At 27.7% G+C, this 17690-nt stretch overlaps 9 protein-coding genes across 9 annotated transcripts; 4 read left to right on the top strand and 5 right to left on the bottom strand.

Annotated features, from left to right (window-relative positions):
• Positions 1-336: 336 nt before the first annotated feature.
• Positions 337-2385, top strand: EHI_118870 (DNA replication licensing factor, putative; the record flags this gene model as incomplete). The annotated part of the gene is made up of 1 exon (XM_649016.1): positions 337-2385. One exon carries the CDS (start codon positions 337-339, stop codon positions 2383-2385), a length of 2049 nt encoding a protein of 682 aa, XP_654108.1.
• Positions 2386-2430: 45 nt separating this feature from the next.
• Positions 2431-3549, bottom strand: EHI_118860 (Putative methyltransferase NSUN5; the record flags this gene model as incomplete). The annotated part of the gene is made up of 1 exon (XM_649017.1): positions 2431-3549. One exon carries the CDS (start codon positions 3547-3549, stop codon positions 2431-2433), a length of 1119 nt encoding a protein of 372 aa, XP_654109.1.
• Positions 3550-3640: 91 nt separating this feature from the next.
• EHI_118850 (uncharacterized protein) lies at positions 3641-5320 on the bottom strand (the record flags this gene model as incomplete). Its single annotated transcript, XM_649018.1, has 1 exon — positions 3641-5320. The coding sequence occupies one exon, from the start codon at positions 5318-5320 to the stop codon at positions 3641-3643; it is 1680 nt and encodes a 559-aa protein (XP_654110.1).
• Positions 5321-5876: 556 nt separating this feature from the next.
• EHI_118840 (fibrillarin, putative) lies at positions 5877-6811 on the top strand (the record flags this gene model as incomplete). Its single annotated transcript, XM_649019.2, has 1 exon — positions 5877-6811. One exon carries the CDS (start codon positions 5877-5879, stop codon positions 6792-6794), a length of 918 nt encoding a protein of 305 aa, XP_654111.1. The 3' UTR covers positions 6795-6811.
• Positions 6812-6918: 107 nt separating this feature from the next.
• Positions 6919-8598, bottom strand: EHI_118830 (uncharacterized protein; the record flags this gene model as incomplete). Its single annotated transcript, XM_649020.1, has 1 exon — positions 6919-8598. One exon carries the CDS (start codon positions 8596-8598, stop codon positions 6919-6921), a length of 1680 nt encoding a protein of 559 aa, XP_654112.1.
• Positions 8599-9099: 501 nt separating this feature from the next.
• Positions 9100-10758, top strand: EHI_118820 (uncharacterized protein; the record flags this gene model as incomplete). Its single annotated transcript, XM_649021.1, has 1 exon — positions 9100-10758. The coding sequence occupies one exon, from the start codon at positions 9100-9102 to the stop codon at positions 10756-10758; it is 1659 nt and encodes a 552-aa protein (XP_654113.1).
• A 458-nt stretch (positions 10759-11216) lies between these two features.
• Positions 11217-14429, bottom strand: EHI_118810 (protein kinase domain containing protein; the record flags this gene model as incomplete). The annotated part of the gene is made up of 1 exon (XM_649022.1): positions 11217-14429. The coding sequence occupies one exon, from the start codon at positions 14427-14429 to the stop codon at positions 11217-11219; it is 3213 nt and encodes a 1070-aa protein (XP_654114.1).
• Positions 14430-14971: 542 nt separating this feature from the next.
• EHI_118800 (uncharacterized protein) lies at positions 14972-16597 on the top strand (the record flags this gene model as incomplete). The annotated part of the gene is made up of 1 exon (XM_649023.1): positions 14972-16597. The coding sequence occupies one exon, from the start codon at positions 14972-14974 to the stop codon at positions 16595-16597; it is 1626 nt and encodes a 541-aa protein (XP_654115.1).
• An 11-nt stretch (positions 16598-16608) lies between these two features.
• EHI_118790 (endonuclease III, putative) lies at positions 16609-17523 on the bottom strand (the record flags this gene model as incomplete). Its single annotated transcript, XM_649024.1, has 1 exon — positions 16609-17523. One exon carries the CDS (start codon positions 17521-17523, stop codon positions 16609-16611), a length of 915 nt encoding a protein of 304 aa, XP_654116.1.
• Positions 17524-17690: the final 167 nt, after the last annotated feature.

Here is a 17690-nt window from a genome sequence, read left to right as displayed (position 1 = left end):
AAAAAGAATTAAGTCATGAAAATGTCAAATATCTCTTGTTTCTTCGTTATTTTTTAATAAAAGAATTTCTTTATTTTTTGATATAAATCTTTTTATCATTAAAACTTTTTTCTAACAACTACTTCTTTTCTTCAAATCTCAATCTTTTTTTTATTGTTTAACTAAATTGTAACTTCAAATATAAAATTTGTTTTTTTTTTTGATTTTATTGTGTTTTATATAACATAATGTTTAATAATGTGACAAAATAAAGTTTTTCAAAACAAAATGCAATAAAACAAAAATGTTTTTACTAACATAGAAAAACTTAAAAAATGAAAAACTACAAATAGAATAATGGAAGAGACTGACTCAAAAGCTCAACAAGCTGTTCTTCCACCAACAGAGATTAATGAAGGAGTAGCAAAGATCCGTGACGAAATAGCAGATTTAGTTTCTGAAAAGTTTGATGAATTTATTAAACAGTATCAAATGAGTAAATATGAAAATGAAATTCATTTACTTATTGAAAATGAACGGACAACACTATTTATTGATTTTAATGACCTTCAAAATTTTGATGAAGACGTATCTGGCGCTCTTCAAAATCAATATTATCGTTTTGAAAAGGTATTAGTTGCTGTTGCTGCAAGCATTGGTAATAAATACTACCTTCAAATAAATGGCATCTTTCCGTTAAAGGATACTATTGATGCTATTGGATTTTATAATTTACCTACCTCAGTTACTGTTAGAAAACTTCACTCAAATCTTGTAGGATGTTTAACCTCTTTTTATGGAACAATTACTCGTTCTTCTGAAGTCCGTCCTGAATTAATCGAAGGTGTTTTTAAATGTTTAGACTGTGGATGGGAATCACCACCTATTCCTCAACAATTTAAATATACTCAACCAATGCGTTGTTTAGGATCTGGTTGTACAAATACATCTCGATTTCAGTTACTTCTTGACAAATCAACATTTACAGATTGGCAGAAGGTTAAAGTTCAAGAATGTTCAAATGAAATTCCAAGTGGTTGTTTACCTCGATCAATTGATGTAATTTTAAGAGGAGAAAATGTAGAACAAGTAAGACCTGGTCAAACGTGTACATTTATAGGAATATTAATTGCTGCACCTGATACAACAAGACTTTCAGTTGGTAGAAATGTTACCGCAGTTCAAGAAAAAGAAAAAAAACGACCAGGAGAATTAGAACAAGGAATTAAAGGATTAAATGATTTAGGTGTAAGAGAGTTAGTATATAAACTATCTTTTATTTGTAATTGTATACAACAAAGTGAAAAATCTGTTAATAACGAAATTGATAAACCATTAACAAAAGAAGAATTAGAAAGAGTAAAAGAAATTAGTTCACATCCTGATGTTTTTCAAATGTTTATCAATTCATTTGCCCCAAATATTTTTGGACATGAAAATATAAAAAAAGGTATTTTATTATTATTATTTGGTGGTGTTCATAAAACAACAAAAGAAGGAATTGCATTGAGAGGAGATATTAATATTTGTGTTATTGGAGATCCATCAACTGCAAAGTCTCAATTCTTAAAATGTGTTTCTACAATCCATCCTCGTTGTATATATACTTCTGGAAAGGCAAGTAGTGCAGCTGGTTTAACAGCTGCTGTATTAAAAGATCCAGAAACAGGTGATTTTAATATTGAAGCTGGAGCAATGATGTTGGCTGATAATGGAGTTTGTTGTATTGATGAATTTGATAAAATGGATTATTTCAATCAAGTTGCATTGCATGAAGCTATGGAACAACAAACAATTTCAATTGCAAAAGGTGGTTTACATGCTACACTTAATGCTCGTGCTGCTGTTCTTGCAGCAGCAAATCCCTTAAAAGGGAGATATGACTCTAACAGATCGTTAAAATCAAATTTAAATATTGGAGATGCATTAATGTCTCGTTTTGATTTATTCTTTGTTGTGTTAGATGAACCAAATGAAGAAAGTGATAGAAGAATTGCAGAGCATATTGTTAGTGTCCATCAATTTAAATCTGCTGCATTACATCCTCCTATTTCTAGTAATGACCTGAAGTTATACATTCGACATGCCAAAACGATTACACCCCAATTAACACAAGAAGCAAAAGAACTTTTAGCAAAAACATTTGCTGATTTACGTAAAAGTGATATGACAGGAAAAGAATCAAATCCATTCCGTATGACGGTTAGGCAATTAGAGTCTATGATTCGTTTAAGTGAAGCATTAGCTCGGTTATACTTGGACAAAGAAGTAAGAGATGATTATGTTAAAGAAGCAAGTAATTTGATAAAACAATCAATTGTATTTGTTGAAGATAAGAATGAAGAAGAACAAGGTACAACAAATGACAATGAAGATGTTATAGATGATATATTACAATGGAAATGATTGAAACTGTAAGAGAAATGGTTATTAAAAAAATTCAATTTTTGATTATTTCCTTACAAATAAAGCAACAAAAAATCCAGTCATATGATCTTCATGTGGATCAACTCGAATACAATTTTCATATGGGTAACTATCATCAATAGCAATACCTCTTCTTTGCCATTGTGGAAAAGCTGGTTCTAATCTAAATGATGGATTTTCATCTAATACAGCTTTTACAACACATTCATTTTCTTCATTATTGACACTGCATGTTGAATATGTAATACATTGGACATTTTTAAATTTCATTGCATGAGAAACAATTTTTGTTTGAAATGAACTTAACATTCTTAATCGAGCAGGATCTCTTTTTTCTTTTGTTAGTTGTCTTTCAAGAATACCACTCCCTGAACATGATGGATCACATAAAATATGAGTAACATTCTCAAAACGAATATCTTCAATGTCGCTTTGAAGAAAATCCCCACAAATAACTTCAATGTTTGTTGCTTGATAATTCTTTACTGTAGTTCTTAATAACTCAGCTCGTTTTATATCTTTATCAAATGCATAAATAATACCAGTGTTATTCATAATTGTTGCTAAATGAGTTGTTTTATTTCCTGGTGCAGCACATGCATCAATACATATACTATTTTCAGGTGGATTTAAAATAAAGGCAGGAAAACAACTTGGTTTGTCTTGTGATAATAAAGTGTCAATTGGTAAAGAAAGAGGTGGTGTTAATTTATATAAATTTGGAATAAATTTATCAGGTTCAACCTTGTTAGAAATTGATGGAAATACTTTTGTACGTAATGTATTTAATCGGTAGTATTTAAATGTTTCTTGCTCTTTTTGTTTCTTCTCAAGAATAGGTATTTTTTCTTTATTTTTTAAAATAACTGATTTGATAGCACCTCCTCCACTAATTTTACCATTAGTAATATAATCATTTAACATTACCATTAACATTGTTTTTTGTTTGATTGTTCTAAAGTCTTTGATGTCACAAAGAAGTTTTTCAATGGTTTCCATATTTGCTAATGTTTTTGATACAATTGCTAAAATAATCTTTTTATTTTTTATTTCATTGTTTTGGTATATAGATGTTTTAATACTTGCTTTCTTCTTTAATACATTATCAATAACTTTGGCGGCTTGTTTGTATTGAAGTGCCATTTATTTTTTCAATGACTCTTTTCTTTCTTTCAAAAACATTAAAAACCCTATAACAAAAAACTAAAATGTTATTTATTAAAATAAAATGTTTTCAATTTAAAATAGCAGTTCTTTCAATACAACTAAATGGAAGTAATGGCTCAGTATCTTTTAACTTAATTGCTAATTCAAAACAATCACATGCCTTATTTTCGTTTCCAAGTTGTTCGTATAAATTACCCATTAATTCCCATGCGTTATGATCAAATGGTTTTTGTTTTAAATAGCTTTGAATTTCAATAATAAGACATTGTTTATCATTATTATTAAGATTCTCTTTATTTTTCTCTTTCACCAATGCAAATGCTGCATCACAACTTCCTTCAATTTTTGCTTTTTGTAATTCATCAATTTGAATTGTTTCTCCACATAACACTGCTCTCATCATATGGAATTCTGAAGGTAGAACTGGTTCTAATCCAATTCTTCTATCTAAATCACTTGAGTCTTCTAAACATGCAACTTTTTCTCCTTCTTGGATGCACTTCTTAATATCTTCTTTCATATTAAAAGCGTTAAACACTAAAACAGCCTCTTTCCATAAAGCAGCAGGAACATTTCTTCCAAAGATACTATAAACAGATACACGTTCAGTAAATGTTAATTTAGATTGAGCAAATGCTAAAGAAGATACTCTGCTTGCTTGGTCACCAGCAGTGCTTCTTGCAGAACTTCTGGTTGATGAAAGGACATCACTTCCGACTGAAGGAAAAATACTTGGTGCAACATTACATTCATGTGTTTCGGCTTGTTCATTGAAATGTTTAAAGAGGTCAACAAGCATATCTAAATCAGGCTTTATACGTAATTGACAAACCCGTAAGAATAAATCATTTGGATACTTTCTGATTGCTACGGTCAATGTAGAATTTGCTGTTTCTGTTTTCTTTAATGAAATTAATAATAAAACAGTTAATTTGTATACATTAAGAGCTGGCATAGGAACTTTTAATAACGGCAATAATACTTTTAGTGCAATTAATGGTTGTCTAATATCCGCATATAATAATGAAATATGAAACCGAGCTATAGGAGATGTTTCAATTAAAGGAAGTAATAATTGTATTGCTTGCTGTTGATGATTAGAAGAATTTCTAAGAACAGATAATTGTGAATGAGCAATACCTTGGTAAAAACTTGGGATTTTAGAATTTATTAGTTGTGATGATTGTTGGGTATTTAATAAAGTATGATATAATAATGTTTTTGATATTGGTGGTGGTAATGGACGGCTGGTAATGTGAGAAATAATTGGTAATGAATGAGAGTCATATTTTGAATTGATCATTGTATAAGCAAATGATAACCAACGATCATATTCTCCTGACATAGCACTAATCATTCGTTCGTACATTCTTATTAACAAAGTTTCTAAATGAGCATGTTGGTATGTAATAATTGAGAAAACAAAATAAGGGGTTTTAGCTAATTTAGATACATCTTTTCCAACAATCACTTCAATAAGATTTAATGTAAGAAGAATTTCTTCTGTTTTATTTCTCGGACAGTAACAATTAGTTTCATTCGGTTTTTTCATTACTTCGTATGAATCTTCAGATATATGGAATGCTAATAATTTACAATGGAAAAATAAAACATTTAACTTATACTGTTCGGTTTTTTTACTAAAATCTGGAGATGTTATTAGTGATCTAATCTCATTTAATAAAATCTTTGGTTCAATCTGAATTCGTTGACTCCAATTATCAGGAATTTGCTCTTCGTTACTCATTTTCTTTTGAAATTTATTAAGTTCTTTTGAAATTTAAAAGATATAATCTAAAAATATATAATCACTAAAATTTTATATTTTTTGTATCTGAGAAGATTAATGTATTATTTGAAAAGAAAGAAAAAGGCACCAATGACTGTATGAGCATGGAAGTTCACTTTGGTCTCTTCCAGTTCTAATAATAAGAACTACTTATTTGTACTCTTATTATTATGAGGAACCTGTATCTTTCTTTCTCAAGTATTTACTCTTTTGGCACTTCTCTTTTTTTTTGTTAGTAAAAATAACATTTTTGTATTGAGAAAGAAAATACACAAAGACTAAGACATAATAAAAATTATATAATCAATTAATGTAACATAACAAATAAAGATACATAATATTTTTAATTGAGAAGAGTTTGTCAAATGATGTGTGTTGAACAAACAATATTATTGTTTAAATTTTTAAACCCTTAATTAAAAAACAAATTCTATATTTAATAATAAAAAAACTATTTAGGTTTTAAGAAGAAAAATAAAAGGGAGATAGAAATCTAAATAAACATTACCCTAAAATGAGTGGAAGAGGAAGAGGAAGAAATACTGGACGTGGAGGAGCTCCAAGAGGTGGACGTGGAGGATCTAATGGAAGAGGAGGATTTGGTGGTGATAATAAAGGTCCAAGAAGTGCAGGAAGAGGTGCACCAAGAGGTGGACGTGGAGGAGCCAAAGGAGGAGCAAAAGGAGGAGCAAAAGGACGTGGAGGAATTGGATCTAAAGGAGGAGTCCAAATTAGAGAACATTCAAAATTCCCAGGTATTTATATTGCATCAGGTAAAGAAGAACAATTATTAACAATTAACAGAGTTCCAGGAGAATCAGTTTATGGTGAAAAGAGAATTGCTAAAGAAGATGCTGAAGGAAACAAGATTGAATATAGAGTATGGAATCCATATAGATCAAAACTTGGATGTACAATTTTGAAAGGAGTTGATAATATGACTATTTGCCCTGGTGCTAAAGTATTGTACATTGGAGCTGCATCAGGAACAACTGTTTCTCATGTATCAGATATTGTTGGAGATAAAGGTACTGTTTATGCTGTTGAATTTGCCTTTAGACCAGGAAGAGATCTTATTGGTGTTGCAAAGAAGAGACAAAATATTGTTCCAATTATAGAAGATGCTCGTTATCCATTAAAATATAGAATGTTAGTCGATATGGTTGATGTTATCTTTGCTGATGTTGCTCAACCAAATCAAGCTCAAATTATTGGTCTTAATGCTAAATATTTCTTGAAAAAAGGTGGATTAATTATTGAATCAATCAAAGCTAATTGTATTGATTCCACTGCACCATCTGATGTTGTTTTTGCTAATGAAGTTGATGAATTAAGAAAACTTGGATTTAAACCACTTGAACAAGTTTCACTTGAACCATTTGAAAGAAATCATGCTACTGTCATTGCTAGATATGATAATATTAAGAAATGATTGATTGAAACTTTTTCAAATAGGTGTTTTTCTTTTTTAATTGTTTGCTTTGAAAGTTTTGTTTGATTAAATTTAAGAAATAAATGATAGAGAAAAATAAGTAATAAAAACAATTAAATATATATCAATTAATAATCACAATACGAGCACTTTTATTTATTGGCGTACTATCAAAAAGTGGAGAATAATTTAATGAACATTCTTTCAAAGGAATGTCATTGAGATTAGGGATTGTAAATTTAGAGGAGAAGATAAAGAGCTTTTGTAGTGATGATGGAAGAATTAATTCAAATTTTAATGAATTAGTGTTATATACTGAAAGAGAGAGAATAGATGAGTATTGTGAAAGGTCTAACCTTCCTTTAAATACTACTGAAAAAAGTTCCAGAATCTGGAGATTAAGAGGAAGAATGATTGAATTGAATGGAAGTTGTTTGAGATTAAGATAATGGAGATTTGAATATAAAGAAAGATCTAATGATGTTACTGATGAAATAAAAGATCTTATAGTTAAAGAAGAAACACCACAAAATTTTGGTATATGTTTAATTGTACATTTTAATGTTTGAAGAGAATATGGGTAAAAATTATCTAACGATGGAGTTATTCCAATGCACTTGATAGACATTTCATGTAAATGAGTTAAACGAGTAAGTGGTTGTGTAAATGTTATTCCTTGTAGTCTTAAATAAGTTAATGTTGTGCAATCATAAATACCATCTACTTCACAATATTTACCACTAAATCGTTTTACTTTACAAAGACTAAAATTTTTTACTTTACCATTAGTCTTATTTAATACAAGTTTAGTTATTGTTGTTGGTAATATGATATCATTTGAAAATGAATATAGATGTAATCTTTTTAGATGGATTAATTGTGGAAATATTTGTTGTGATTTCAAAGAAAGAAGTCCAGTTGGTGGGATGAAATAACATTCAGTAGTAGAATGTAAGGATACAACTGAACTACATTGTGAAAAATCCATAACAAATTGATTTGTATTTGTTAAATCTCCATCAATAATATTAATTTTAGAAGGATAGTATTGGTTGATGAAGAATTGATCAACTTTATTATTAATTAATACTCCAATACGTGAATCTCCAATAGGTAGTACAATAATCCTTGAATCTATTCCACTATACCAATAATTAAAACATACTGTAACACGATCAAATACTTTTGGTATTTGAACAACTTTAACTAAATATTCTTTGTTAAATAAATGAACAACTGTTTTACCAAAGTTATACTTATTTGAATTTTGAAGAAAATCAAAATCTATTGTTGATAACATTGTAATATGAACAAAATCGACTCTCTTTTGTTTATTTTTAAAAAAATCACTAACCTTACCTTGTTTTTGAAGTAATAATCTAACACATCTTAATTGTTTAAATTCACTTAAATCAATTGGGTTAGTTATACTACGAATAGTAAGTTCAACAACTTTATCTTTTATTGTTTCAATAGCTTCTATTTCTCTATCAGATGAAATTGGTTGAACTAAAATAATACGTTTAACTCCTTGAGGAATAGGAAAATGTGATTTTAACAATTTACATGGGAGTTGTAATGTTTCGATATTTGGAAATAAATTCAATTCCTTTTGAAATTCTTTCTCAAAATAAATAAAGTCTTTTGGTCCTATTGGTGGTTTAATTGAAAATAATGGATTTATTCTTAATATTTCTACAGCATCACAACATTTAGAATTAACCATCATTAATTTATAAACTGTTTCTAATGAATCAACAAAGATAAGTACATTTGCTAAATAAACCTTTTCTAAAGGAGCCATTTAGTTTTATTTTTTAAGATCTTTTCTGAAAAGTTCAAAAAAAGAAAAAAAAAACGAAAAGAAATTGTTTTAGTAATTCAAAAATTATAAAAATGTATTAAGATTTGATAATACCAATAATCATCTGTTGTTTTAAAAACAAAATATAATAATAAACTTTTTCTAGAAATTTTATTTTTTTGTTTTATCAGAAATAAAAGTTTTATTTAATATGTATTAAAATGTTATTTTTTATAGAGATAACATTGGATTTAGTTATTAATGAGTTAAAATTTTCATTAATGAGTAATTGCTATTTTTACAGTTTCTTATAATTCCATTTTTTCATTTTAAATCTTTTCTTAATTTAGTTTACTATTTGATGTTTTGTAATTGAAATTATGTTATTTAATTTGAATATCCAAAGATTTTTTGGGATATGAATAAATAGTTCTTAGATCTTTTAAAAAAAAAAAAGAAAAGAATAATGAAAATTCTAAAAGAACGAACTAGAAATGGTTAATGTTGGTTGTTCTTTTATTTATATCTCTTAGTCTAGCAACTACCTCATCAATCACTATTTCATTGTATCATGTTGGAGAAGACTGGACTATTAAATACGTTTCCGATACAGAAGCAGTTGCAATTGCAACTTATGTAACAAGTAAAGAAGCAAAAGGATATAATGAACTAAGTGTTCATACAAATAAGAAGTATAGTGATAAAGAACAAATGTTTGCAACTGGATTTGCTGATGGGTTCTTTTCTGGAAACAATATTAATTTCCATAAAGAGAATATGAATGCATGGTATCTTGATCATTATTTAGGAAAAGCAAAAGACTATCCAAAGTCATTATATAAATATTTACAAGATAATATTGATTATATTAATACTCAAATTAAAGCTAATCCTGAAGATCAATATTGGGTTTCTGTTGATTTGATTATGGAACAAGTTCGTGGTGTTACAGCTGGTCATAATTTTGCTGTTAAGGCATCAGAAAGTATGACTTTTTATGATATGTTCTTCTATGAATCATTTGGAGATCTTTTAGATCTTACAGCAGTACTTCCTGCTGATGATGAAGTTAATGGAATAGAACGTCCAAAATGGTTTATTAAATATGCTAATAATGATATTGATTGGCACTTAAATTGGAAATTAAGAACTAAATGTTCAGGTTTAATTAGATATGTTAAAGAAAATCATGACATTTATGTATCACAAGTCGCATGGTTTATGTATGGTGCAATGAATCGTGTAATGAAGCATTTTGACATTAACTTAAATAATGAATATTTATCAGCAAAGAAAGTATCTTTCTCATCATATCCAGGATTTGTTTTTTCATTTGATGACTTTTATATGACTTCTAATGATCTTGCTATTATTGAAACTACTTTCACTAATTTCAATACTACATTAAATCAATATATTCATTCAAATACACTTCTTGATTGGATTAGAATTGTTCTTGCAGTTAGAGCCTCTAAGAATGGTAAAGAATTCCATGATATTTTTGAAAAACAAAATTCAGGAACATATAATAACCAATGGATTGTTGTTGATTATAAATTGTTTAATAGTGTTGAATCTGGTATTCCAGAAGGAACTTTAACTGTTAGTGAACAAATCCCTGGTTACGTATTCTATAAAGACTTCTCTACTTCATTAGAATCTACTGGTTATTTCGGTTCATTTAATGTACCTGAAATTCAAAAAACTATTGATATGAGTAATACTACTGCTAATGCCCAAGGTAACAAAGCATTCTGGAACTCTCCAACAGAATGTTGTAGAGCAAAAATCTTTGAAAAATATGCACCAAAAGTAATGAATATGAATGATATGAAAAAAATGATGAAATATAATGACTACAAAAATGAACCATTATCAAAAGACCCAACTACTGAACTCCAAGACCCAGGAGCTACAATTGCTGCTCGTTATGATTTAAGACCAAGTGAATTAAAACCATTACCATTTGGTCAAATGGACGCAAAGATTTGTGATAAAAGTGGATTTGAAACTCTTCAATTCCATGTCCAAGCTGGACCAACTCATGACAACCAACCATATCTTGATTTAGAAGTTTATGAAAAACAAGGATGGTTTGTTCCAGACAAAGGAGTTTTAAAGGTTTGGAATTTCGATTGGGAAGAATTTATTCCAAAATAACATGAAAATCCAATTTTTTTTAAATAATTTTGTTTTATTTTTATTTCTTATTGCTTTATTTTTCATTGTTGGAATTTTTATATTCAATGTTGTTTTTTTTTATCAATACTTTTTCTTTCTCTATTTCTTTCAATATAATTTTCTTCATTATACTGTTGTTTTATTATTTGGAATTGTTGTTATTCTTGTTGTGTATTATTTTTCTTATTTTCATTTTATTGTTATTTAATGTTTGAATTGACTTATTTCTTCCTTTCTTCATCTTTCTCTTATTTCTTTATCATTTCTCCTTTCTCCTTCATTTCTTTTCCTTTTAGTATTAAATTATCAATCATATTATTTGATAAGAAGTATCTTGTTTTTTTATTACTCTTTTTTATTTTTTTTTTATTATTAAAAAGAAATAACAAAAATAATTAAAAAAGATTTATGAATAAAGCTCAAATATTTTTAATTGCTTAGTCATGACTAATTTCATTCAATTGGTCTTGCATTCTTTGAGTTCTATTATTAATAATTTCTTCAATTCTTCCATCAGAAACATCATTATCAAGTTCAAGATGATTAATAGCGTCTTCATCTAATTTAACCAATCTTTTACAAATTTGTTCAAATGAAGGTCGTTCACCAATGTTTTGTTTCCAACAGTCTTGAATAAGTCCTTTCAATAACATTGGAATAGATGTATCAAAACCAAGTCTTTTACCACTTTCAACGTAGTCTTTAATTTCGAACAAAGATTTAAATTCTTTATAAGGTTCTTCTTGATAAAACAATTCCCAAGCACTGATGGCATAAGAATAAACATCACCTGCATTAGTATATTCATCATGATAAGTTTCTGGTGCAGCATAAATTGGAGTACCAAGACCTTTATCTTCTGAGTTTTTATTATTTTTCTTAGTAAATCTAGAAGTACCAAAGTCTGTAATTTTAATACAACAAGCAGAATCAGTATATAAAGAATTAACTAAAAGATTATCAGGTTTAAGATCTAAATGCATAATTCTATTTTCATGTAAAAATTGCATTCCTCTTGCAGTATCAAATAACATTCTAACTTTTAATTTATATGGTAATTTGACATAATCTTCTTTGTCTTTTCTTAAATATTCTCCTAATGATCCTAAAACAAAGAATTGAATAATCATAGATACTTGTGGAATATATGTAACTGATCCCATATAATTTGCAATAAATGGATTTCTTAATTTACTCATTATTTCACATTCAGCTATAACCTCTTGTTTTAATTCAGTCATTTCTTCATCACTAAGACTTTCCCATCTAAATTGTTTTACTGCAACTGGGACACTACGATAACTTCCAATATACACTTTACCCATTGCTCCTTCTGCAATTGGTTTTTCTGACATATTTAATTCATCCATATCAATATGAGTAGATGATGCAGCATCAGTTTTAATAGTAATATGATAATGACAATGTCTTCTAACATTTTTACAAAGTTTATCCATTTGAACTTGGTCTTCTGGAGTCCATGTTTCAAAGCTCTTATCTTTTAAAAGACTAGCAATAGATTCTAATGTTGATTTTGATTTACTAAACCAAATAGTATAAGGAATTTTCATATCTCTAATTTTTGTAGTACAATGGAGTGTCATATAACTTGTAAGTAATTTTGGTGTAGAATGTGGTCTTATAAATAATACTTGAGGTTCAAAATAAAAAACATATTTTGGATTATTTGGTGTATGGAAAATAATCATCAACCATTTATTTCTAGAATAATTATTAACTTCCATTCTTTCAAATCGAGTGTCCATAATAGCAGTTGCAGTTGTATCATTTCCATAATCTAAATCAATAGGATCTATCATATAACGAGCAGTCTTTGATGGTGGAGCATTAGTTGATCCACGGATATAATAATAATAAGTTGGTTGTTGTATTTTATAAATATTGATATCAACTTTTTTATATCTAAGGACAAAGATTAATAATACAATAAAGAAGATAAGAATTAATATCAATCCAACTGTTCCTCCTATAACAATTCCAGCAATAGCACCTCCAGAAATATTATTATTTATACATGACATTGGGTCATTTGGATCAGGAATATGTCCATCCAAACATTGACAAAATGAATTACAATTAGTTCCATTATCACAATCTTCTTTTCTTAAAAATTTACCTTTCATATAGAGATCATCAATAATTCCATTTCCACAAAGTACATTTACACATTTCCTTTTTTTTTTACTCATTTTCCATCCACTACTACTATCACACATACAATTTGTTAAACATCCTTCACTATTCTGAATACATTCATCACCACTACCAAGGTTTCCATTTTTACATTCATTACTTACACAATAATTATTAACTAAAGTATATCCTGGTTCACATTTACAGAACTGGTCACAATGAGAAGTATTAAAATAGCAAAGTGAACTATAGTCATTAACTTGCCAGTTCCCATTATAATAACATAATTTATGACAATCATCTCCTCCAAAACTATTCTCACATAAACACTTCTTTTCTTGTGGAAGACAATTTCCATTTCCACTGGCAGAATTACAATTTTTTGGACAAATAGCTCTAACTTCTGCATTTAAATTAGCTCGTTGTTCTTCAGACATAAGACCAAAATATCTTTTTGTATTAGCTTTACCTTCAATACGTACAGAAACTCCATTTGGTTCTTCATCAGCAAATACTCCATGAGGTTTTCCACTCCAAATATTAAGGCATTTACTAGACTTATACCCTGACCCATTAACTACATATTCAAACTCTTGAACATAATTAACACGATCAGCTCCTCTAGTATCTATAAGAATAGAATAATCTCCATCAAATTCAACTTCAAAAAGGATAACTTTCATTATAATATTTGGAATACACACTGGATAACAAATAATACCATCTTGTTCTAATGAAAAATGAACGTACATCTTCTTAGACAAATCTTTTGCCAATGAATCAGCTACTTCTTGAGTTAAATTAAACTTAGAAACACCTGTCTTTCCATTAATTGTTTTAATTGTTAATGAAACAGTAACAACTTTAAATTCTTTAACATTAACAAATATATAATAAAAGTTCTCATCTCTCTTTGAATCAGCAGAATAAATTGGATTTAAAACTGGAACTAACATACTTGCTTCAAACCTTGTTTCATTTAACGAAGAATGTGCAAGGCAATTTCCAGTGTAAGCATCACGCTGAGAATTAGTTACATCAATAGAAAGAAAAGCACTTGACTCAGGATTTTTAGTAATAGAAATAGATAATGCGTCAGTATGAATATCCTTCATATCTAACCTAAACCATTTGCCAAGTCTATATTTTTGTCTATAATAACAAAAACTAGAATCAGCATTAGAATTCTCATTAATAGTAAAAGTGACAATTTTTTCTGTTGTAATATTTTCTATGTCTTTTTGTTCAGGAAGCCAAGTTGATTTAACGATAATGTTTGTTGTCTTCATACAAGAAGTACCATTTGGAATAAATGCTTCATTAATATCATCAGTAACATCAGTCCATTTACAATATAAACATGATGTGTCGTTAAAATAATTTTCTGAGCATCCTCCTCTACAAGTATTATCAGCTTCACAACCCCCAATACAACCTGGAGAACATTCAAATGAATAACAAAAATAAATAAATAAGAACAGTGTATAAAGAGTCATTGAGGATAAAATGGGTCTTAGTTTCCAAGTTTAAGTTCTTAACAGTTTCAAGAAGTAGAATAGAAGTATTATATTTATTTTATTATTACTTAATAGTTTCAAATAAAAAATGTTAAGAAATATTGATTTATAGAATATTTCTTGTTGATTATGAATTGTTTCTCTTTTTTAAAATTATGAATCTAGTGAGGTGGTTCTAACTCTTTGTAATTTTACTTATATTTTATTTTAACAACCATTTTGAGAAATTTTCACTAAGGGAGTAGTAATTGAATTATTTATAAAACATTCAAGTTGGAGATTGTCACTGATTATTTCCTTTAAAAAGTAAGTAAAATCCCATAAGTTTTAGTGAAGTAAAAATATACAAAATTTTATTGCAAAAAAAAAAATTTGTAATTTTTCTTTGAAATATGAAATTTAAAAAATAAAAATTTGGTAAAAAAAAATTAAAAAAAATTAAAAAAAATTAAAAAAAATTAAAAAAAAATTAAAAAAAATTAAAAACCTAAAAAGAAAAATAAAACAAATTCAATTGAAAAATGCCACCAAAGAAACAACAACTTGGAAAAGCTTTAAAACGTGCAAATATTAGAGAACGTCAACAACGTAGAAAACAAGATCTTGAAAGTAGAAAACAGATGGAAGGAATTCATGTTGATGGGAAAGCTGGTTCACAGTCAGTTACTGAAGCAAGTGACTTACAAGAATTAGTTGATAATGCAGCAGCTGTCAATGAAGCATTTGCAGTAGAGAAACAATATAATGTTGTATATAATAAGAAAGCAATAACAACTGTTACAGAAATGAGTAATGAAGAATTAGAAGAAATCAGAAAGAAATATGCATTAATTGTTCCAAGAAGACCAGCTTGGACACCTGATATGACAGCAGAAGAATTAGATAGAATTGAACAAAAATCATTTATGGAATGGAAGAAACAATTATATGAATTACAAAATGAAAGTAAATTATTATTAACACCTTATGAAAAAAATATTCAATTCTGGAGACAGTTATGGAGAACTTGTGAACAGTCTGATGTTATATTACAAATTGTTGATGGTAGAGATCCATTGTTTTATTATAGTACAGATTTAGTTAAATATGTTGAAGAATTAGAAGGAAGAAAATGTGGTATTTTAATTAATAAAGCAGATTTAATGACTGATGAACAAAGAGCAATGTGGTTGAAATATTTTAATGAAAGGGGAATTCGTGTTATTTTTTATTCAGCTTTAAAAGAAAATAAATTAGCTGAAGCTGCTATAAATAAAGAAGAAAAAGTTAGAAAAACCAGAAAGAGAAGAGGACAACAAGAAGCTTTTGATTTAGACCAAACTCAAAAAGAAGAAAAAGAAATTGATAAACATGAAATAAATGAAGAAAAAGATAGTAGTAAAACTATAGAAAAACAAAAAGAAATTAAAGAACAAGTTAAAGAACAACAAGTTCCTTTCACAGATGATAAAAATATAGTTCAATCTGATAATAAACATTTAGGAAATCATGTATTAAGTGCAAATGAATTAATGGAAGAATTAACAAGATTAGTAAGTGATATTCCTTTAAGAGATAATAAACAAAGAAAAGTTATTGGTTTTTGTGGATTTCCAAATGTAGGAAAATCATCAACTATTAACTCATTAATTGGAATTAAGAAAGTTGGAGTTACAAGTACTCCTGGTAAAACTAAACATTTCCAAACATTAATATTGAACGATGAATTAATGTTATGTGATTGTCCAGGTCTTGTTTTTCCATCTTTCTTGTCTTCTAAAGAAGAAATGATTTGTAGTGGTGTTTTACCTATTGATAGAATGCAAGATTGTCTTGGTCCAATTGATTTAGTAACAAGAAGAATTTCACCATCAATTCTTGAAGCATTTTATAAATTTAAAATTCCAAAAGCAACCGATTTTCTTCATGACTTTATTGATTGTTTTGAGTCAAGAACTCCATCAGAAGCAGAATTATTCCTAGCTGGATTTGCTAAAAGTAGAAAATATTATACTAATACTCGTGGGTTATTAGATTATCATCGTGTAGCAAGAATTGTATTAAAAGATTATTGTTGTGGAAAATTAGTTTATTGCAAACCACCACCTGGAATTACTGATGAAGAATTTAAAGCTTCAAGAATAAACGAAAGTGATTTGATTGATTAATTAAATTAATTTTAAACATCTTTAATTTCTTGATGTTCTTGACTTAATTGAATAAGATCAAGATTTGATAAAAATTCATGTTCTTCATCATCTTCTGATATAATCATATTATCTAAAACTTCAACATCTATTTTCTTTTTCTTTCCTTGTTGTAAATTTAAATTATATGGTTGAGTTAGATGTTGAATATGATGATTATGTTTTTTACAATAATATTTGCATACATAATGTTTTGCTAAAGGACATTGGTCACATAAAGGGTTTGGTTTACAAAGATATTTAGCAAATAAAATTGTGTCTTTAGAAAAATAATTCCAATGCTCTTTTGGTAACCATTCTTCAACTTCTTTCATTGCATCATTGTCATTAGAAGTATCTTTTAAAATCCATTCAAGACGATGTAAAAGAAGTAATGAACGTTGGTCAACAGTAATACCTTCTATTTTTTTAAATCCAATTGCACAAATAATTTTAGCTAACTTAGGACCAATACCAGGTAACTTTTTTAACTCATCTATATTGTCTGGAACAATATCATTATAGTTATTATGAATTACTTTTGAACATTCAAGAATAAACTTTATTTTTCTGACTTTTCCATAACATCCATCTAATAACTCATTTAATATATCTTCGGATGCTTTTGACATAATCTCAGGTGTTAATTTTTTATAATGTTCAATAAGATTATTCATAACTTTTAATCTCAATGTCTCACAAGTTTTTGTTGATAATAACGCTCCAATTAATGCATAAAAAGGTTTTGATTTTTCATCAGGTGATAATTCTGTAATTGGATTAGTTCCAAATTGTAATTTTTTTTCATCAAACGTTTCAACCTTCTTTTTAATTTCTTCTAAAATAGCTAATCTTTCACTAATCTCATCCTCTGAATATATTATTTCTTCTTTATCTTTTCTTTTCATATTAACTATTTTTAAGTTCTTTCTTTTTTTATGATTTTCCTCATTTTGATATTTAGTATATGAAAACTAAACTCTTATTATTAAATAATAACAAAAGAAATGAGATTTAACACTTCATATCATTCTTTAACAAAAGGATATTCCCTTTCACTTATAAATTTAATAAT

Source organism: Entamoeba histolytica, genomic scaffold (genome assembly GCF_000208925.1).
Source record: "Entamoeba histolytica HM-1:IMSS scf_1104750518109 genomic scaffold, whole genome shotgun sequence".
Taxonomy (NCBI): Eukaryota; Evosea; order Mastigamoebida; family Endamoebidae; genus Entamoeba; species Entamoeba histolytica.
This window is presented reverse-complemented; position numbering and strand designations above follow the sequence as displayed.